The sequence below is a fragment of the Quercus lobata genome, chromosome 11, assembly GCF_001633185.2.
Source record: "Quercus lobata isolate SW786 chromosome 11, ValleyOak3.0 Primary Assembly, whole genome shotgun sequence".
Taxonomy (NCBI): Eukaryota; Viridiplantae; Streptophyta; class Magnoliopsida; order Fagales; family Fagaceae; genus Quercus; species Quercus lobata.
Window position 1 is genome coordinate 28,725,209 of NC_044914.1, and position 23,625 is coordinate 28,748,833.

Consider the following 23,625-nt stretch of genomic DNA (forward strand, 5'->3'; position numbering starts at 1 on the left):
CCATACAGCCCCTCTTGCTCCTCCGCTATCGCGATCATGACCTAAAGCTACCGTCGATTTGAACTGTGGAGAGAGAGAGAGAGAGAGAGAGAGAGAGAGAGAGATGAAATCAATTAAGAAGAAATAATAGATAGAGTTAAAAGTAAGTAAAATTTGCCTTTTGAATTATTTTCTTTTGAGTGTTACAAAGACATTATGTGTCCTATTAAAGTTCTTGAGCCAATTTTATAAATTTTTACAAATGGTATTTTTTTTTTTTTTTAATCTTGTTTTTATGTTTTTGTGTTTTTTTTTTTTTTTTTTGAAGGAGAGAGACATAAATTGGAAACAAAAATACATATTTACCCCATTTTTAATAGAGGTGGGTTAGAGTTTAACCTATATAAACTAACTATTTTAATAATTAGGGGAAGGTAAAAAATAATAGTAAGGGTCTATTTGGGAACCGTTTATTTTGCTGAAACTGAAAACTTTTTACTAAAAGTATTGTAGATAAAGGTAAAAGTTAGCTGAACTGGAGAGAGAGAGATGAGATCAAATAAGAAGAAATAATAGATAGAGTTAAAAGTAAGTAAAATTTGCCTTTTGAATTATTTTCTTTTGAGTGTTACAAAGACATTATGTGTCCTATTAAAGTTCTCGAGCCAATTTTATAAATTTTTACAAATGGTATTTTTTTTTTTTTAATCTTGTTTTTATGTTTTTGTGTTTTTGTGTTTTTTTTTTTTTTTTTTTTGAAGGAGAGAGACATAAATTGGAAACAAAAATACATATTTACCCCGTTTTTAATAGAGGTGGGTTAGAGTTTAACCTATATAAACTAACTATTTTAATAATTAGGGGAAGGTAAAAAATAATAGTAAGGGTCTATTTGAGAACCGCTTATTTTGTTGAAACTGAAAACTTTTTACTGAAAGTACTGTAGATAAAGGTAAAAGTTAGCTGAAATAGTATAGTGGGATCTATGAATAGTACAAAAAGTGCAGTGGAGCCCATGAATAGTAGCAAAAATAAGTTGAATAGTAAAATAATTTAGTTTTTTTATCCGCATCCAAACGCACACTAAAACTCATAGTTTTATCATTAGGACAAATTAAACCCCAACCTTTTATAAATACACTAAAAGAGAAACCAAAACAAATCGTATGCTGATGCATGAAATTTACATTTATGAAAGTCTAAGGTTTAAAATGTCACATTTAAAAGTTTGGGATTTGATGTGTCCCAATGATAAAATTAGGATTTTTTTTTTAAAATTTTTGGGTACTTTCCCAAAATATATATATATATATATATATATTTTTTTTTTGAGAAAATTCCCAAAATAATTAATAAACTGTAGTCATTGATAAAAACACATTAATTTTAAAATATATAATACATACATATATTAAGCTATTTGACACATGCATATACGATTCTTTAAAATACAAAATTTAATTCTTCTAAAAGTAATACAAAATTATAATATATATTTAAAATTACTATTATAAATATTAAATTCTACTTTAAAATTTATAGGCAACAGCATTTTACTTAGAGTAGGATTTTAAATTTGATCTAGAGTAATATCCAAACAATTATGATATTTTAAAAATAAAATTTCATAAAAAGGAAATTATCTTAATAATGACATCGGCTTTTTATTTATTTTTATTAAGAGTACTTGCATAAGTGATTGTATTATAGAAAATATACCACATTTTAGCCAATTAAGGTAAAAATTTGCCCATATTACCATGCAAAATTGTGTAAAAATATACGATTGTCATAGTAACCTTGTAAATTTATAATGATACTATTTATTTTGCATTTTATTTTTTATTTTTTCTTATCTTGAGGATGAAGAAAGAAAATGAATGATAGCTACTATGTAAAGAAAGATAAAATAAAATAAAATAAAGAAAATTTAGTATATTAATGAAATGGAGTGTAAAATAAATAAAATTATATAGAGTATTTTATAAAGTGAGTATAAATTTTTTTTTTTTAAATATTCTTATGCTAAAATAGATAAATAAAAAAATGCGAAAGCTGATGCAAATTGTCTAAACATTTTTTTTTTTTGGGACAGAATTATCTAATCCTTGACCCAATCAATGCTTCAAAAATCCAATTATTAGTATATACAGTAATAAATTATGTAGATGGATAAAATTAAAAAAAAAAAAAAAAAAAAAAAAAAAGAACAGAATTTTTGTTTTTGAAAATGTCAAAAAAGGACAGAAGTTGCTTGGTCATAAACGCTAGGGAGCTACCCTCAAAAGGCTTTTTTATTACCGGATTTTTCGTTGATTCTTCACTCGACTCTCACGCCCAAAACCCATTTGCTCAACAAACAAACACAACTCTCTTTGAGACCCACATTTTAATTAATTCAACAACACCACCCTGTCTCTCAGTCTCTCAGCTTTCACACTTTCCACCACACTCTCACTCCCTCACTTTGCTTTGCTTCTTCAGGTAATATATACATCACTTTCTCCCTCTATTTAACATTTTTGTATGAAATAATGTGTATATGAAGGAAGATCCATGTGTGTGCTTTGTTGTTATCTGTGTTTTTGGGCTCAGAGTTTGTTTGGTGCTTGTAATTACCTGTTTTGGGAAATGGGTTTCCATTATTAACCTCAAGTTATGGGATTTTGGCTCTTGTTTTATTTCTGGGTTTTGGTTTTGGTTTTTTTTTTTGGGTATTGGGGTTCTAGGGTTTGCTTTGCTTTTGACCATTTTGGACTTATTTTCTTAAAATTTTCTAATTAGGTTTCTGTGGGAATTTCACTTTACCTTCGTTTTGTTGTGTTTTGTATTCTGTTTAGCGAAATGGGTTTTCCTTGGTTTGGAAAAATATGTATATTTTTATGGGATAGAAGGTGGGGTTGCTTCCAGTTCTTTGAAAAGATTGTTTCTTTTTAAGAATTAAAAAATTATACTGCAACGCAATCTGGGGTTTGTTAATGATGTGTTTGATTGCCTGAAAATTAGGAGGAAAATGATTATAAATGTTGAATGTTAGAACTTTTTTTAATGCCAAGAAAAAAGAAATTGTCTTTCTTGGTTTTTAAAGTACAGTTACCAACTGTTTGGTTGCTGTCCCCAAATTTAGAATAAAAAAGATGAGAGATGAAGAAGTGAGATTTGTGAAAGAGGCTGTCTCCTGGAAAAGGTTTTAATGGTTATGTTCAGTGTTTCCGAAACATAAATGGTTCTGTGTTTGAGACAAAACTTAATGTAGTAATTGTATTGGGCTCACTTGAGGAGGCTGCTTATTAGAATTTCAAGATATTGTATTTTTAGTTTCCTTTATTTCTGCGAATGATTTCGCCAAAACTGATTGGAGTTGAATGTAATTTAAATTTCGGAAGAAATTTGTTTCAATTCATAGTTGTGGAACTTAGTAAGCACATGGTTTAACTTAGTCATTTTAGGAACTTAGTCACTTAGGATTCCTCATTCTCTTGTTGTCAACTTGTGCATATTTCAAAAGCCCTATTAAGTTAGGCATTTCTGAACTCTAGACCCTCGTCTTCATAATTAGATAGCACTTTGAGCTAGATATATTATCTTGAGAACCATCTCGAGTAACCTGAAAAGGGAATTAAAAAGACTAAATTAATTTTTAGTTCAAACAATTGGGCTGCCCATATAATTTTAACAAAACTCGTGACACAATGACGGTGGAATGAACTTGTCTAAGTTTATAATACTAATATACTTAATCATGAAATGAACTTTTCAGACTTCTGAATTGATTGTTTTCGGTGTTTTAATTTAATTCATTTATTTATTTACTTCTTATTCTGGGCAGGTGTTTAGACTTGATATTTACTTACAGAGAAGATAAGGACAGGAATTTAGGGAAGTCCATCATGTTCAAGCGATCACCAAGCAGACCCAGATCCAAAAGCGTCAAGGTAAAACATATTCTGCAAATTTGTCTATTACTTGGTGTGTGTTTCTGGTTAGTCTACCAGGTCAAGCGCTCCCATGATAAAAAGAAGGAATTTAGTGAGAAAGATGCAAAACTCTCGGTCAATGCACAAAGTGGTGGTGAGCTTCCTAGATTAGGGAGGAAAGATCTACCTCATTTGGAGGAAGTAATTGAGAAAGAGAATCATCAGGAAGAAGAGGAAAAAGTAATTGGAGGAGAGGAAGAGGAAAACAAGCCAGATGAAGAAGAGCGAGAAGAAGAAAGCAAGCTTGATGTAGAAGAGCAGGAGGAAGAAGAAAACAAGAATGAAGATACAGAAGATGAGGAAAGGGGTGGTGGAGACGACGAGATAGATGAAAATGATGAAGAGAAATTAGGCAGGGAAGCTGATCATGATGAGGAATTTGTGGATGAAGAGAAAGAGAGGGAAGAGGAGCATGATGAGAAGGACAGTGAGAGGAGCATGGATAAAGAAAGTCAAGTAGCAAATGAAAATTTTTCGGAGGATCAGGATCATGATGTAGGCGATCAGAACACTCATGAAGCACGAGAGGAAAATTACAAGGGAGATGATGCTTCCAGTGCAGTGACCCATGATACCCAGACTATTATCTCTGAAACTGAGAAAGTGAGTTCAGAAAACTCAATTGAGAAATCAGAAGTGAGTATCTTGGAGCAGGAGAAAAAATTGAATCACACTGAAGAAATTAATAGTGATCAAAACAATTTAATTGTAAAGGCAAGAGGAGATGAAATGACTAAGAATGGCACTTCTTTGAGTGTAACTGATGTTGAAGGCAAGGGTAATGATAATTCTTACAAATCTGCTGATAGCTCAGTTACAAATTCAACAGTGACAACCCAATCCGGTGATCACCCTGAAGCAATCAATAACACATCACTGTTGAGTACCAATGCAGGCAATAACTCAACTGAAGTAAGTACTGAAGGCCATGACACAGCAGTAACAGGTACAGACACTTCTGATTCTTCCCAGCAGAATGGAACAGTGCCTGTACCTGATTCAGCACATGCTCATAATTTAACAGTGGATGTTTTGACTACTGGAGAAGGTGTGAGTGTGCAAAGCTTGAAAATTGAAGAGACCAATAGCTCTACGACAGTTTCTGAAAGCAATCAATCTGATGGTAATTCAAAGCTTTCAGTTAAAATTGAAAATGTGGAAGCAGATGCAGGAGAATCATCTATTTCACATAGTAATTCTAAGTCTGCTGTATCAGAAAACTTAACAGGTGAAACAGAGAATGGCTCTGGGTCTTTGGCAACAAAGGAGAATGCTGATGCTACCGAAAATGACAAGTCAGATGGTAACACTGAATCAGGTAGAACTGAAGAAAGCTCAGACAATTCCTCCAGAGATGGGACTTCAGATTCTGTTCAACATGACCCTATTGATGTTTCAGATTCCCATATTGCCTTGACTGAGAAAGAAGTTCGCACAGATCTGGATACATTGCCAGATATCAGAACAGAAGGGGATAACAGTGAAGACACTGCAGCAGAGTGAGTGCCGTGGTAAATGGCTGTTTCGTTCCTGTGCTCTGGAGTTTCTTGTATGTCCCTCTGTCTTCATACTACTTATAAGGTTATTAGAGTGTTTTGCTTCACTGTTGATGAATGTTGCCTAGAGGATCAAGTTAGCAGGAAACATGTAGGCTAGTGGATATTATCTGCAGATTTAGTCTGTAATTTATTCAACTTTTTAATTTATACTTTTTTTTTTTTCGATGTATTTAATGTGTGCCATGGTTGCTTAAGGCCAGAACTGCACAGTTAGAGCACATATGGTTAAACCTTCAAAACTTTGTTTCCAATGGATTGACGCTCAACACAATGAAAGATGTTTGATTTCTTGGAACATAATGACTGAACAGCTACCTTATTTGACATTTTGTCTCAATTATGTTGTGTCTTTGGTTAAATAGGACTGGCGTTCTGCTAAAGATGAAAGAGCTTCAACGTTGGATTTACCTGAATCCAACTTATAATAAGAACTTGTCTTACCTTGTGCATATTGTTCAATGATGAAATCATCACCTATAATATGCTATATTTGATTTGTTTGGATATATGGTCAAGAAATTAACAACTAATGGTCTTTTTCTCAGACTACTTGTGCGGTCATATTATCATTTCTTGTGTGATGGTTGCCATGAGTTCTCTAACTAAAATTAATTTAAGTTTAACCAAAAAAAAATGCAAAATCGAATTTGGATTTTTTTATAATATCCAGTTTGTTTAGATTCATGTTACCAAATTAAAATCAATTGATTTAATTAAATCAATTATATCATCTCTGATTAGTCATATGACATCTAAACACCTTAGAGTTGCTCCAGTACTCAGACAACCTCTTTTTTATTGAGAATTATATATAAAACATAATATATAGAGTATTAACAACTAGATTTTTCCGAGGAATATTATAATCTTTTTTACTACATCAGTTTTACTGATCGATATGTAATCAATCACAGAATGGTAAATTAGATATTTATTTATTAAGGTGGCAAAAATCACATTCATTTGATTATAACCTCAAATTTGTAGTAGTTATAACATTTTCCTAGCAACTATTTTTTTCAACTATTAGTGTTTGGCACCATGCAGTAATGTAATTCCGTATGCAATGTTTAATTACCATGGATGTAATGTTTTAAATTCCATTTCGTTTGGTTAGTATGGTTGGAATCTTCACATTCAACTTCGTGTCTTAAACAAGCTATGTCATATATGTATCCAAAATGAGTGATAGCTATTCGTCCTCTACAACAATGATGGTGGCAGGGGAGCTTCATTGGTGTCTTATTTTTAATTTATATTTTTGGTGTTTGGACCTAGGCAGATGAGCAACTATGGGTGAGTTGGGTTCAGCCTTTTGGAACTGAACTTTTTGAAAAAGTAAGGTTTTCAAAAAGTACAGTATGAAATTTGGTTTTTTGAAAAAACTGAGTGTTAAGTAAAAATGGTTAAAAAATATTTTATAAAAAAGCTGAGTGTTTGATTTGCACTTATAAAAGTGGAGGTTTGAGTTGTAAATTACTAAAAATGACAAGATATATATATATATATATATATAAAAGAATTATTTGTTTTAATTATCTCTCTTAATGCAAGTTATGGACACAATATTTTTACAAAAATTTCACAATAAAGTCTATATGACAAATTGTTAATGGTAGATAAAAAATAATAATGTCACTAGTAGGTCCAAATGAGAACTAATAACAACTTACTGTGTAAAAATTATTATGAGATTGTTATGAAAATATTGTGCCAATGACACTTTTTTTTCTCTAAAGAAAATAGCACTAATTTAAAAAGTCTAGAGATATAATAAAATGTGACAATATTTTCACAATACAATTTATTTTTAGTTGTGATCAATCCCAGTCTAATAAAAGATTTAACACCTCCACTGTTTTGAAATTTTTGTGATAATTTATTGTGTCCTAATACAGTTGTAATTTTCATTTTGTAAATTTCCTTGCATGGACACGTATTCCACTCTACCTTTTATTTTTATTTATTTATTTATTTTACTTTTTTTTTTTCTTAACCACACGTTTCCTTTCGCCCTTATCTTCTTCCACCTTTGTATTCTCCCATCCTTATCTTCCTTCTCTGCTTCTCATTTTCTCTAATTTCATTAAAAATCAATTAAGGTGAGGCTTGTTCTGAAGCAGAGCAGCACGGAGAGAACCTTTCTAGCAGCATAGTGGGCAATTTGGTAATTTAACACTATCTTTAATGGTAATATTAATATTGATGAAACGTGCATTAGCTTTTACAAAAGACTCCGAAAAGCTGTCCACTGCCAAAGTCCTCTTCCTTCACAATTTCAAAACTCAGCTTTTAGCTAAAGCTGCTTTTAAAATCTAACTAAACGCTCATATAATTTTTTGGGTTTCAAAAAGAGCATTTTTGCCTTCTAAAAGTGCAAACAAACGGTCATTATATTGCACTTTAAGAAGGTTTGAGTAGAACGAGTTATTAGTGCAACTCAAAGTGGAATTAAAACATCAGTTGTATGATCATTGATCACTGACTAATGGACCATTGGACTTTAAGAAACTTTTTCTACCATTTCTCTCGAACAAAATTTTCTGTGAAACTTGTTGAGTTTCCTATGGAGTAATATATTTCAAGTAAAAAGTCACCAATATAATATTTTTCGTAACTTTTTTTTAACTAATCACTTTTATTTAGATTTACTATCAGTGTCATTTTTATCATGTATCAATTATAACAAATGATATATCACATGTTAACAATTATGATAAAAAAAATTATGAAAAATATGTCTCTAGACTTTTAATAATTATTCCTTCAAGTGACACTAACTCATTCAACAAAAGGAGGAAAAAAAATAACACTAATAAAAATGGTAAATTCCAATCAACTACTCTTAAATTTGAGCTAATGTCAAACACGTTCATGACAATTGAAAAATAATCAAGTTGATCCCTAAAGACAAACCATGTGTTTGTATATTTTACCTAAAACAAATTTTATATTGTATTTTTTCATTACCAAGGCTACAACGTTACATCATTTTGCTTTTCCCAAAGCCAACAAGTACTCTATAATCCTAAAGAAATGTCAACCCAATTTTAGCATGAGGAAAGAGACAGCATTCACTCGAAACAAAAAACAAAAAACAAAATTGGACTAAGCAAATAGAAAGGGGGCTTCTATGAATGTCTTGAAGGAAAGGTACAAATCATTTTTTTTTTTTTTATGTAGGTACAAATTAGTTCTTGATATTATAATATAGCTAAAATTTCTAGTCATTGAAGCAGTATCACCTGTCAACAATTATGATAAAAAAAATTATAAAAAATGTCTCTAGACTTTCAATAATTATTCCATCAAGTGACACTAACTCATTCAACAAAAGGAGGAAAAAAAAAATAACAATAATAAAAATGGTAAATTTCAATCAACTACTCTTATATTTAAGCTAATGTCAAACACATCCAAAACAATTGAAAAATAATCAAATTGGTCCCTAAAGACAAACGGCGTGTTTGTACGCTTTACCTAAAACAAATTTTATATTGTATTTTTTCATTTCCAAGGCTACAACGTTACACCATTTTGCTTTTCCCAAAGCCAACAAGTGCTCTATAATCCTAAAGAAATGTCAACCCAATTTTAGCATGAGGAAAGAGACAGCATTCACTCAAAACAAAAAACAAAATTGGACCAAGCAAATAGAAAGAGAGCTTCTATGAAAGTCTTGAAGGAGAGGTACAAATCAATTTCTTTTTTTTCTTTTTTTTTATAGGTACAAATTAGTTCTTGATATTACAATATAGCTAAAATTTCTAGTCATTGAAGCAGTATCAATGTCAACAATTTACATACACAATGGACTTGGAGGTTATTGGACAGCTTTTGGTTTCATTTTATAGTGTAATAACTTTTTTTATTTTTTGAGAGAGAGAGTTTCAACCTATGGCGTCCGCTCCTGATAATAGTTCTTTATCATCAGACCAAGACACCAATTAGTTTTTGGTGTAGACGGGGATTGAACCCCAGATCTCTTATACAACCATCAGAGATTTTACCAGTTGAGCTAACTGAAACCCACTAGTATATTAACTTTGATTGATAATTATTAGTGCAAGCTTTTTGTATTAAATAGATGGTATAATGTTGTGAATGTAACTGATGGTATGTATAACTTTGACAATGATGTTAATGAATGGCTATTATGAACTTGATTAATGGAAATGTAAATTTTACCTTACTTTTCTATACTTGTTACTTCTTAAGTTTGTGAAAGAAGTGTTCTTTGTTGTTTATGTTTTCATCGTAGGAATGTGGAAGGGAATTATCTTATGCATAACATTATTTAACTGCTTGACATGGTTGAGTTGTCTTTATTGTTAAATAAAATCATGGATTATACTGTCGATATGTACCGAAGGAGTTGTGTTCTCTCTCTCTCTCTCTACTGTTAGACAAAACCACCATATACTACTATTTATATGTACAAGCGCATTATTGTTAAGGAAAATTGGAAAGAAATACAACATCCAATCTCACACTAAACTGGTATCCAATTTCCAAAACCATACATTATCATTTGGAAAAACAAAATTTAGACCAGCTGCATTTCAATTGAGTTTGGCGCGAATAATATTGTATTTCTTTATTGTCAAACATTGGGTCCCATAGTTGGACTATAATGTCTCCTTCAGAAATTTCAAATTTCATTTAGAAAGCATTTGTATTTAAGTTGGAAGGAACAGAACAACTTTGTTGGTCTTACTTTCTGAACCTGCAGTCTTGGAAATGAAAAATTACAATATAAAATTTGTTTTAGGTAGAGAGCACAAACATGTTTGTGTAGGACCAATTTGGCTATTTTTCAATTGTCTTGGATGTGTTTTGAATGCCATTAGCTCAAACCTCAGGATAGTTGAGTAGAATTTACCCTAATAAAAATAACATCATCTCAAATGGCTACCAGGGTGCAAGTGTTCTTTCTTATTTAGAAGGAGCTCTATATGTGCCAGTGTTAATGATGCATTGGGCTACAACAAGTCAACAATCTAGACCCATTGTAACTGGGCCAGACTTGAGCTGCCAAGCCCGCTTTGTCAGGCGTTTCATAGCTTTAGTCTTTAGGTAAAAATTTCAAGCTTATTAGAACAGTCAAAGTCTGTGTATTAGAGCATTCAGTTGTGGATTGTTTCCTAGACTGTGAAGGAAAAGAAATTTGGATGTGGATAGTTTGTATGTGAAGAGAGAAAAATTGATAAATATTTAAATTAAAAAAATAATAATATTTTAATAAAATTGAGAAGAAAATAAAGAATTGGATATAGAGTATTTTGAAAAGTGGTTAATTAAAAACGAAAACGTGGGAATGCTCTCAAAAGCCAATTCAAGGCTTATCCAGCCTTTGGTATGCATTGGATAGCATCAGTTTGTGGGAGTCTTTTATTAAGTACGAAAGCCGAAAAGTCTTTGTTGTCTTTAGGTTTTTCTAAAGTTATTATGCTAAAACATTTTTTTTTTTTTTTTTTTTTTGAGGTTGTCTAAATTACTTTGACTTTGAGCATCTAACAAATACAATCTCTCTCCCCACATATAATTTGAAGTGAATGTATATCTATTTAACCTTCTACCTAAGCCAAGATTTTAATGATTTATTTAATTTTTATTATTAGTTCTATTCCACACTAAAAAGTTAGCCTAATGTGAGTTTCAATTAACTCAACCGATAAAATATATGATAATTGAATAAAAGATTTGATATTCAATCCCTACCTACACTAAAAACTGATTGATGTCTTGGTCTGATGATAAAGAGCTATCATTAAGAGCGGATGCCTTAGGTTAAAACTATCTCAAAAAAAAAAAAAAAAAAGTGGTTAGCCTAGTCAATGCATACGATCCAATATTGAGATGTCTTATAGTAGTGCCAAGTGAGGCAAATGTTTAAGATTATAACAACCAAAAAGGTTCTAAATCTACAAAGAATGGAGCAGACTATTAGAAATGTATGTAGCCGGAGATATATTTTCCAAGTGTGTTTTTAATTCAAAAGTCGTCTTAATTATTTAGAAGATTTGGAAAAGGTCGTGAAACTCTATGGTCCTTAACAAAATCAAATTTCGATGGGCCAATTTTTTAGGTAAGGAGGGTAATCGTGGGATGGTTATTCAAGATTTTGTTTTTTGATACAAGATAGAAATTTTATTATAGTTTAATCTAAATGTATAGGTGTGTGAATCTTCCTCCTAGAGATTTGAATTTTGGTCCTTACTCCCTCATCCCACAAGAACTTTGTACTTGTAGAATGAGCATCGTGCCAAGAATGCGCAGTGGTGTTATTCAAGATTGAAAAGGCTTGGTAGTAACTTGTATGAATAAGAAAGTAAAAGTGGTTCAAAATGCTAAGAAATTAAGAAGTTATTGTATTGTCTCTGTCCAAGCTCCAATTTGCAATTAGGGGGGGGGGGGGGGGGAATCACGAGGATATAATATTGGTTAATGATTCACTAAGAGTATCCACATTGGTATGTCTAAAATTTTCTGTCTATTTTACACTAAAAACCTATTTTTTTTTCTATTTTACACAATTAATTTGCAAAAATATCCGTATCAGCTCATCTATTATTAGGGCTGTCCAGAGACCCTATGAACCCGACTCGCCGCCGACCAAACTGACTTCTTCGACGGTTAACGATGGGTTTCTTCCTCCAAAACCCAAGTTTGGTAGGTCGGATGTCGGTTTTCCTTCTCCGAAATCCAATCAACCTGATCCAACCAACCCACAAAATTTCCTACAATATTTGGTAGATTGGGCGAGATCTAGGCCATTTTTGTCAAGATCTCGGTGAGATTTCGCCGAATCTAATTGAGATCTTGCCAAAAATGGCCTAGATTAGGCCGGATTTGGTGAGACCTCAAAGATTTTAGTTGTTTTTTTCACTATTTTCATGCAGGATTCTCGCCATTTTCATGCCAGATTCTCTTCGTTATCTAGATCTTCGATCTCGACCGTCCTGCCTGCCACCTGTTTAAGTTCCAACCCGCCCAATCTGATCATCCTTTCGCTCGGCGGCAGGTTGAGATTTCGTCCACCTAATCTGACCCAACCTGCGGACAGGCCTATCTATCACGCACTACGTTTTCTTTAAATAATCATTTATTTTTATTATTTGAACTAGGGATGGCAATGGGGCGGGGTGAGGCTAAAGGATGAGGTCTTCGTCCCTACTCTGCATGACGAGGAAAACTTTCTCACCCCATCCCCACCCCTTGGAGCCCCGCGAAGTCCCGCCCCAACCCGTAAAACTCCACTTTTTGTTAATTTGCCCTACAACTAGTACAATTTTTTTAATGAAACCTATTTCATTAATAAAAATATACTTGAAATTACAACTAAATTTATCCCATCAAATCAAATCAATTTAAAAAAAAAAAAAAAAATCTCATAGTATAACACATAACAAAATAAAGGTAGAGAACTATATTGGGTAGAATAAAATAAGCTAATATTGATATGTTTGTTTAAATAGTAGGGTTTTAGGGTATGCAAAATTTACAATTATAACCCTTAGCAACGCTGGGCGTTGTGGAGACGGGGAGGGGTAGGGGGGTGGGTCTAAACTCATTCCCACCCTGCCTATGGTGTGGGGCTAAAATTTTGCCCCATCCCCACCCCACCACCTTTGCGGGCAGGGAAAACCCGCGCGGGGCGAAGCGGGGAGGGGTGGAGCAAAACTGCCATCCCTAATTTCAACTATCACTCCAACCACACATGGTCTCTCTTTTTATTTTATTTTATTTTTCATTTTTCAGAACAGTACTCTTTCTCTTCTCCATAACCCAACCACTCCTCTCTATCTCTAAAACTCTTAGTCCCTCATGTTCCTCCATAGCTAGAGCTCACCTTGAGCTCCGTCCAAGGCCAAGAGCCCCAAAGCCCTTGCCACCACAAGTGGCAGCAAAGCTCAACAACATCACCACAAACAGTGGTTAAAACTGGACTCCTTGAACCATCACAGACCCAATTCGGGTTGGTACGGTCTTTTTTTCACTCTCTCATAACAGCGGTGAACACCCAAGCTTCCATGATAGTGGCAACAGCAGCTTTGGCGTGGGTTTTAGGTTGATTTGGTTTTTTAATGGGTTTACGATTGGGATTTTGTTTTGGGTTGATTTTGTGATGAGTATTTAAATTTGTTTGAGGTGATTTCTTCTTCTTCCTCTTTTTTTTTTTTTTTTTTTTTTTGGATTGAAGATAACAAGGGAATAGAGAGAGTTAGAAAAGAGAGAATGAGGGTGAGAGAGGAGAGAGAAAAAATTGATTTAATAATAAAATAGAAAGCTAGAGTAACCGTGTAAATATGCATAATTATTGTAGCATTTTTAGATATGAACAGTGTTATACACCCATTGGCGTGGGTAGTTTTTGAACAAAAATATGTAAAATTCACCACATTTTTTTTTATTTTCCATGGATTGGTAGGATTGGGTTTAGGGTTGCTCTAACAGTCTCGAATGACTTAAAAAAGAGAAAGGGCCGAATAGTTCTAAGGATATCCACATTATTGATGAAGCAGAAAGCACTCTAGAAGAGTTCACAATAATTGAGGTAGCTCATGTCATCAGAATAGATATAATAGTGTGGGATAGCTGGAAATGAAATGCACGTGGATGACTTCCAACCTTGGATTGATGAGCTACAAGGCTCTTCTTGCCCACGTGTGCATATTTGAGATTTCAATGAATCTAACTAATTGCAAGATTTGTATAAAAGTTAAGAATAATACCAGCGTTTGGTATAACTGAAAGGTCCTTAATGTTTCTCAAAAAAAAAAAAAAGAAAAAAAAAGAGAGAAAAGAAAAGAAAAGAAAAGAAAGGTCCTTAATGTGCCAAAAGATGAAGTTTCATACTTTCATTAATAAACTAGGGCATTTGGTCAATATTCTCTCTCTCTCTATATATATATAGATATATCTTTTTATTTTTATTTTTTATATCTGGATTCGAACTTGTTTGTTGCTCTACACCTAATTAGACCTGTACACTACAGCGCTTGTTGATAGGGAAATACTCTGGGACAACCATGAAAGAATGCAAGAGACATTGTTACCATATAACATGTAGATTTAATCACACTCTAAGACATGTAAATAATATTAGATGAGATTTTACCATGAATTTGCATATATGATTGCATATTTGTATTTTTTTTTTTAATTATTAAAATTTAGTGCTAATAAAAATAAAAAGGAAAAGAGAATATGTTAATGTTAACAATATTTTCTATTAACCTCAACAACCCCACCTTGAGAGAGAGAGGACCTAAACTATAGAATAAGACATTTTACATTGGTTTTTTGCTTTCACATGACTTTATGATAATAATTGACTGAGTGCATGTTCTATCATCATTTAAAAATCAACCCTCTCAAAAAAAAAAAAAAAAATTCATTTAAAAATCAAACACATGCTGTCTAGCAATAAGAATATGATTCATTTATTAGTTGTAATTTCATGCCTTTCTTTTTTTTTTTCTTCCTCCCTTTCCAAACGAAAAGTAAATGACGAAGAAGAGTCATGTAAGCAGCATCAAAAACACTTTGTCAAAATATGATCAAAACAAAATAATAATAATAATACTTTGTCAAATACAAGCACCAAAATCTACAGCATAAATCTATCATAGTGTTGAAACTTATGACTAGAGATATCCCTTTACACCTACACATTTGAGATTACATCACATTTCTAGCTGGGGATGCCATAATTTTCACTTATTATTAACCATCCAACTCATTATCCATTAAAATTAGAATCTTCATCACGCCACAGACACATGGATTGCTTTAATAAGAACATTTCTCCCAACATAAAATTCTCATACTCTTTCCAATATAGCACACATGGACTAAAAATCAAAATTGATATTAATATTATTCTTGTTTTTATTAATAAAAATAAAAATTAAAACTATACAAATCACAGGCATAGTAAAGAACTAGTAAAAATTAATCCCTTTATGCCTAATAATTCCTCACTGTACAATTAATGTTTAATCCGGAAAATCCAGACAAAAAAATTGCTGTTAGTTTTCAGCAATATGAATGAGTCCAATTACCCCCCTCCAAAATAATAAAACAAAAATCTGACAAGACCCGACCCGACCCTATTGCTGCCTCAATTCCTTTCGGAGCTTCTTCGAAAAAGACCCGCAAGCATCCATGCTCAAATCCATGGCTGCCGCCAATGCCACAAAGGCCGCTGCGTCCTCCGTGCATGTCACGTGCTTTACACCCACCTCCACCGTTGGTTTGCCACTTTTCCCCGCTTTCCTCACCGTAGAAGACATCACAAACCCTCTATAAAACTGAAGCAATGCTGCCGACCCGAGTTCGAACCCGGATCCGGATCCGGATCTCGAAGCAGGTCTGGACCCATTCCATGACCCAGATCCGAAATCCCAACTTCCTCTTGGGGTGTCCATTGCAGTGACACTAGAGGTTTTGTCCACACAGAATTTCCCGCCACTCTTGGAGCTGAGAGTCCCCGCGGCGATCTCGGAGGTGGTGTCGGGACCCGAGAAGAGGTGGAAGCGGTAGCCAATGGCGTCGGGGCCCCGGCGCTCCCGCCACGCCTCGAGGCGGCCCCACGGGTCACACGCCACATCCCCATGGCGAAAAATGAGCCACACCCCGGGGCTTGATTGGCTGACCCGCCCCGGCGACCCGGGGGACGGCACAAACCGTGTGACCATTGAGGCCATCGCCACCACTGAACCCGACAAGTCGTGCACGCTTATTTGCCATCCCTTTCTGTGTTTACAACTGGTTGAATTACTTTGTTCACTGCATAGGAATGAACATATTTAAGATTAGTATAACGTTGCGAAAGATTTCGTTTTCCCTTATTTTCTCAACAACCAAACAGAAACAAAAAGAGACGGATTAATTCGATTCAAGTCTTGGGGTTTTAGAACTACATGAGATCTTAAATTAACATTTAAATGGGTTACCAAGAAAATTCAAGTTTTTGGGGTTTAAGAAAAAAATTCTTTCATATTTCCACTTATTTTCTGGACAACAAAACAAAAACAAAAGAGGACAAAAAAGAACCAACCTTGGTAACGAAATTTGATCGGCCATGTTTCTGAAACTGAACTTGCAAGAGAACACAGGTTGTCTAACACTCCCATGGACTTGATAGACTTGAGGACTACACTCTGGTTCTCCACCGAACTCAAAAACAAATCTTGGGTCTGGCTCAGCCTTAACGCTCAAGTACAATTGCGCAGACGAGCCCTTCTTGTTATTGTTTCCAATGCCAACCCAACCTTGGAGAATGTTACTAGCCCTTGTCTCCACAGCACCCAGATCGATCTCTACAGGGACTGTCCCCAATAGCTTCCCACTGTTCAAACCACAAGTTGTGCCTCTCCTCCCTGTGTAGATTTCGATCAACAAGATTGGATTTTTCTGCTTCTTGAGGAATTTGTCGATGTGGGTTTTGTCCAAAGTGAAGCAAGCCGCTAAGGAATTGTCATGGGAGTGGATTTGGTTTTCTTGAGTGATTAGAGGGACTGTGGTGAATTGGGTGGGAAAGTTCTTGAGACTAATCTTGCAGAAACATGGAGAGGTAGAAGGGTGGACACCAGAGAAGGAGGGTTTGGAAGCTATGGGAAATTTCACTCCAAGATTTCCTACAAGGATTCGTACAAACTGGTTCGGATTCATTAGGAGTTGTAAAAGTTTTTCTTGGACTGGTTTTTCGTTTAGATGTGTTTATGCCTTTGAGAGAGAGAGATGTATATAAAAGGGAAAGGAGGGAGCGAAGAAAGAGGAGATAGGTGCAACTGTAACTGTAAGTACTAAGAACAGCTGTCTTTTTTTTCTTTTCTTTTTTTTTTTTTCTTTTTTTGAGAAAAGTTTAGGTACAGCCGTACAGGTACAGCTGGGTATTTGAGGTATTTGAGGAAACTCAAATCCAATTCGATTTTTCTTTCTTTTTTCAAATAAAAATATAAAAAATGATCCCTTTGGTAGATTAAGAAAATTTTATTTGTGCAAAATAAATATATATATATATATATATTTAAAAAAAAAATTGATGACACAAACTTAAAAAGAAATGGGTATTCACGTTACTAAAATTGATTAACCTAAAGAGTAAATGATGTGTTGGGTATTTTCTGTCAAAATAGATGAAGTGGAAGTGGTCAATTTTCCTACTGAGGAAAATAATTTAATTTAACATAAATGACATAATGTATGCATCAATTTAAAAAGAGAATATACTTTCATCAAAAAAGAAAGAGAATATGCTAAGGTGGGCTTATATTTTTTCGCGTGGAATAATGGATGGTTGAATAACTTTTGGTATTTGGTTGCTTGGGCCTGATTGGTTAAATTCTACCTACACAAAGAAGTCCATTCTTCTTCTTTTTTTTTTTTTTCTTTTTTTTTTTTTTTTTTTGGGGGGGGGGGGGGGGGTGAATGTAAGTAAGCCATTCATTTGTTAACGTTGAGTTACCGTTAATAAAGTGCTAACACAATTATGAAAAGTTAGATTGCTTCAAGAAATAACCTAAGAAATGACAAGTTTTTGAAGAATTAACCTCTCTCTCTCTCTCTCTCTCTCTCTCTCTCTCTCTCTCTTAATTGCACCTATGCTCTAATCAAAGTTAAGGGATTTCAAGTGTTTTGTCTAGTTGCTAATTACATTGAGCTAAATATGTAAATATTATATATATATATATATATATAAAATCATTTATACATAATAGTCAAAATTTAACCGCCGTGCACCTTTGATGCAATGGTTACTCCATAAGTATAAATACTTGCGGGATGTGGGAGTGTAAAGGTCAGAGTTCAAGTCTCCAAAAGGGAATTTTACACATATATACACTTAGATTAAGTTAGAGTAGATTTTCTATCTTATATCAATAAAATTTAAAAATAATATTTTCTTAAATTTTTTTTAAAATAATAAAGAAGAAGAGGAAGAAGGAAAGAGACATTGGAATGAAAATTGACAAAGAGGCACTGCCATCACATTTCCAATTTTTTAATGAATCTAGCTGCTCTAAATTTTTATTAAAAATTTGTAATTAAAGGCTCCAGCCTCTAGGAAATTTGAAACAATAAATTTGTGAACCATTTTTTTTTTTTTTAAAGTTGGATTTATTACAAAGTTTAGGGAAAATGCTAAACATATATACATATAATAGAATTTCAATTTATAGTGTCTATTCCATGATTTTTGATAGATATAATAGAATTTTAATATATATTGTCCACTTCATGTTAATTTATTTTTATCATCAGACTAAAACACTAATAAGTTTTTGATGTAGATAAAGTTTAAATCTCAAATCTCTTATTTGAGGATAAAAACCTTACAAGTTGAACTCACTTTGGTGTAAATTAATGTTGATAGCAAAATTACAAACAAAATGACTCATGCAACTACGCAATTCGGAAACATGGTGTACATTAATGTGATGTAATCTAATCCTATTAATATATATATATATATATATATATATCTTAAGAGATCATTGTACTTTTTTGTTATTTTATTTAAGTTTATTTTACAATTTTTTTTAAAGATATAGGTACATTTAAAATAAATAATAATTGACAGAACACTAATCCACCGTGATGTAAATCAACGTGATGCAACCTATTAGTACATGCTTGCCATTATTTTAGTTTTTATTTTTGTTTTCATTTCATAGCTTTACCCGTTTAAAAAAGAAATTTGTAACTTCAAAATAAAATAAAAAATTCGATCCCCAAATCAATAGGTAATTAATCATTTGGCCCACCCATCGATAGGTAACTAATTTCTTTATGGGCATAAATAAATTTAATAATTAAATGAGGAATACAACTATGTGTTTTTTACCACTCAAATAGATTACTTTAATAATTATAAAATTTTATTGTAAAAAGAAAATTAGACGTTTGTATGATAGACAGGAGTTAGATCCAATATAATTACTATGTTTAAGAATTATTGTAGCGTTTTTCACCAAAAAAAAAAAGAATTAATGTAGCGTGGAGAGAAAGTGAGAACGAAAGTGTAGAGTAGAGGTTTCCGTAGTAGTATAAAAAATTGCATGAGCATGCGTGGAGTAAGCTGGAAGTCAGTGCACACGTACACTTTTAAGTTATTGCCAGCAATATCGCATGATATGATATATGTGAATTAGGTGTCACTTTCTGTTTCTGCACGTACGGATTCTCGATTGGCTGCAAAGAGATCTACTGGTGCCCGACAGGCCACAACCCATTAAACAGCTGTCCCATTTGCCAACATTTTCGCACCTGGAGGGTGTGGGGTCGGCTTGGACTATATTTTGACTTTATTTAATTAAGACTCAATCTACAAAAAGAAACGTGGGTCCTACTGGTGACTACTGTCAACTCCCTCACTCAAACCCACCCCCAACCCAACTGATTTGGTTACGTTGGACAAGTCTGCCACCTCATTCCTGTAATCCTTCCAGATTGGATCTTCCTTCCTTAACATAGTTTATTATTATTTTAAGAATCCAATAAAGAGAACTAAAGCTGATAACTATATATGTATATAGGATTTTAGTAATGTGTACCGTAAGGTCACACAATATACTATTTTTGAAAAAAAATTTATAGGGGATTATATGACACTAAAGTGAAGGTGTGTATATCCTTATTTCTAAAATTAACTACCCTCCTTTCAAAAGGTGTGTATATCCTTGTTTTAGGAAATAGCCATACAGCAATGGAGTTAAAGCTATTTTTTAGCTTCATTGTTACAGTGCACATCTATCTATGGATGTACACTATAGCTTAGAGCTATAAAAAAAAAAAAAAAAAAAATAGTCCCTGCCCGGTTGTGTGTGTGGCTATGATGGTTGTGTGTAGTAAATATATTATTTATTGTAGTAGATATCTTATTTTATTATAATTTTTATATTATTTTATTATATTGAAAGCTAAAATAGATTCATTGTTGCAGCATGTGTAGGTAAAATAAATAAAGTAACTTTTTGTGGTGCCAAATAACTAAATTTTTAGCTCCACTGCTGTGGATGTTTTTACTAGTTAACTTAAAATACATTTCCATCTCATGAGAAAAAAATCTACATAACAGAATTTTAAGATGGAAATTTAAAGAATAATATCTAAGTATTGTACCTAAATCTTGCCTAATATATATATATATATATATATATATTAAAAATAAATTATGTGTAAGATTATAGATTAATTTGGAAAGGTTGAGAAACTGTTATGAATTTTCTTAATGATCTTAGAAGAATTCATTACAATTTCGATTACACTTGTGAGCTTTATCATCCTCCTTATTACTTATATATATATATATATATATATATAAAAGGTAAACTATTTCTAAAATTTTAAATGTAAAATTAATGGTGTGTATTAATTAATTAACTAATCCAACTAATTTGATCCATTATTCCAATCTAACACCTCATGTTAGTGTTCTATGGATTAATAGATAGAGATGAGTTATAATTTTATTTTTTGTTTAAATTCGGGTGGATAGAATCAGCAAAATTTAAAATTAAGTGAATCCAATCCATTATTATAATAATTTAAAATAATCTATATACATATATTTTATTTATTTTGAGAATAAGTTTAAATTTTTGTTATTTTAATTTTTTTTTTTTTGGTGAAGTTATCTTATCGTGTCTGATTGTATAAAATATAAACTAAAATTATATATTCAATAATGGGGTTGAAAATTTTATGAAAGCCTATTTATTTATTAGGCTTGATAAGATGGCCCTAACCCCACAACCCAGCTCAATTCCTATGGGTTAGGTTGGGCAGGTTTTTAAAGTTGCCTCGAATTGGGTTGGATAGGGATTTATCATATCGTGGAGATTGGGTTGGATTAGGTTAGGTATCTGGATTGAAAAATACCCCACGTCCAACTCATCTATGACTCATGCCTACGAATGTGCAAATTTCCATACGGAAGTGTTTTTTTTTTTTTTTGGTTGACAAACTGTGGAAGTTTATGTATTAGTGCCTAATTTTGTAACTTTCTATTTCTTGTGTTTAAATTACAATCAAGTATTCCAAAACCCAACATTAGGATAAATTTTCTTTTATCCAAAACGAAGATAATTGTATTAATAGAAAGGAAAAGTTAACAAATTTTCTAAGGGCATTGGTTAGGAAATATTTTTAGAAATTTTTTATGGAAAAAAAAATTGATAACTTTTTATATTTTTCATAAAAGTTATATTAAAATTAACTTTCCTATAAAGGTTTAATAACAAATGTTCTAAGAGAATTTGTTAACGGAACCCATAATATAATAAATGCTACATAGCGCATTTTATTCTATATGTGAAGTATTTAGTTGTTGGGTGTTTCATAATTAGAAGCCAAAATGCATAAAACATGTATCATTCTTGCTAGGCGATTGGCTTTGTGATACACATATGCATAACTTCAGCCTGCCAATCACTAGAGAGTAACATCCTAGATAAAGACATTAGACATGTATACTTTCATCATTCTAATGAAAAATGTCCTAACGGGTGTGGGAAAGTGTGGCAGCAGGGAAGCCATATACAACTTGCTGTGTAATGGCCTGCAATGGCTTAGATCGTCCTTACTAGAGAAAGACTACCCTAATGTGAGGGACAATATTGTGATTTTTTTTTTTTTTTTTACTTAAAAAGTTATGTAACTTATATTTTTCAGACAATATTGTGATTTTTTTATTTAAAAAATTATGTAACTTATATTTTTCCTCCCCTATTAAGAAGACTAAAAAAAAAATAGGTGATGCTAGAGTTACTACAAAATTTTACAACATAGGTTTTACAAATTAATGTGTCACTAATTGCAAGAAGTAAATTAAATACTCATTTATTATCCTATATTGAAGTGTCACTGATCACATTAAGCTTTTTGTAGTAAAATTTCTATTAATTTTAGCATTTCTCCAAAAAATTGCTAAAGTCAACATTTTTATTTACCAATAACCACTTACTACATCAATAATTTGTAAAATAGTTTGTAACTCTATCATTTTTCAAATAGAAATCTAACCCGATCACTATTAGACGAATTAATTACATTAAAATGTTAGAAATTAAATTTGTAATAAAAAATTATAATATAAAACATTAACCAAATATTATTTGAGTGATATCTAAATATAAAAAGAATCAATAGGCTCATGAACAGTAAATTTGGTTTAGTGAGCTACCCTTTTTCCTCCTTTTTTTTTTTTTTTCCTTTTTTTTTCTTTCAAATTCACCAGATTGGTTTTAGCTTGTTTTTGTTTGTTGTTGTTGTTGTTGTTGTTTTTTTTTTTTTTTTTTTTTTTTTTTTTTAAAGAATCTTTACATGTTTACTTTGTACTTGTAATATAAGCTTATATTGTATACACACAAAAAGTGGTAAATATAATATACATTTGCAACAAAAAAAAAATGATAAATATTGTACAAATTTTGCAAATGTGTACAACATTTGCAAATTTTTATGTGTTTATAATATAAATTTACATTGTAAGTATAATGTATATTTCTATATATAGAAAGAGTGAATAGGAAAAGTTACAGTAATTTCGCTACAATAGTTTTGGTATGTTCAATTTTCACTGTTTCGTTGGCCACTTTTTTTATTTTTATTTTTTTTTATGTGAAATAGTGCGAATTAGACAAACCAAAGATAATGTATCATGTCTGCTGCAGCTTTATGCATTCACCAAAAATATTATTTTTTTTCACATTATTTCACATTATGAAAATGTCCAATGAAACTATTTTTTTGTCCATCAATAACAACCTGTAACAACTTATTACTTATGATTTGTTGCGAAAATATTGTGGACATATAAATTATTTATTTATTTTTGTGAAATTGTTAAGACATCTTATTGTTGTCACAATATTTTCAAAACAGCTATCAATTATTTATAGGTCAAAATAAAATGAAACAAAATTATAAAGGTATTATGTAAATGTTGTGTCATTCTATTGTGTTTTTATAAATTTTTTGTTGGTTTAGTCAGTTTTTTGAGCCCAAATTCACTGTTTCACATACAATTTTCATGGGTTGACTTTTTGTATTTTTTTTTCTTTGCACACCATTTTAAGTAAAAACACATAGTTTTACAC

General features: G+C 32.1%; 2 protein-coding genes across 2 annotated transcripts; one reads left to right on the plus strand and one right to left on the minus strand.

Moving 5' to 3' along the window:
- The first annotated feature begins 2,278 nt into the window (after positions 1-2,278).
- On the plus strand, positions 2,279-5,855 carry LOC115968672 (cilia- and flagella-associated protein 251-like). The gene is made up of 2 exons (XM_031088130.1): positions 2,279-2,463; positions 3,809-5,855. The coding sequence occupies exon 2, from the start codon at positions 3,870-3,872 to the stop codon at positions 5,457-5,459; it is 1,590 nt and encodes a 529-aa protein (XP_030943990.1). The 5' UTR covers positions 2,279-2,463; positions 3,809-3,869; the 3' UTR covers positions 5,460-5,855.
- Positions 5,856-15,373: 9,518 nt separating this feature from the next.
- On the minus strand, positions 15,374-17,290 carry LOC115968686. The gene is made up of 2 exons (XM_031088161.1): positions 16,581-17,290; positions 15,374-16,309 (listed from the first exon to the last, which is right to left on the minus strand). The coding sequence occupies exons 1-2, from the start codon at positions 17,192-17,194 to the stop codon at positions 15,631-15,633; spliced, it is 1,293 nt and encodes a 430-aa protein (XP_030944021.1). The 5' UTR covers positions 17,195-17,290; the 3' UTR covers positions 15,374-15,630.
- Positions 17,291-23,625: the final 6,335 nt, after the last annotated feature.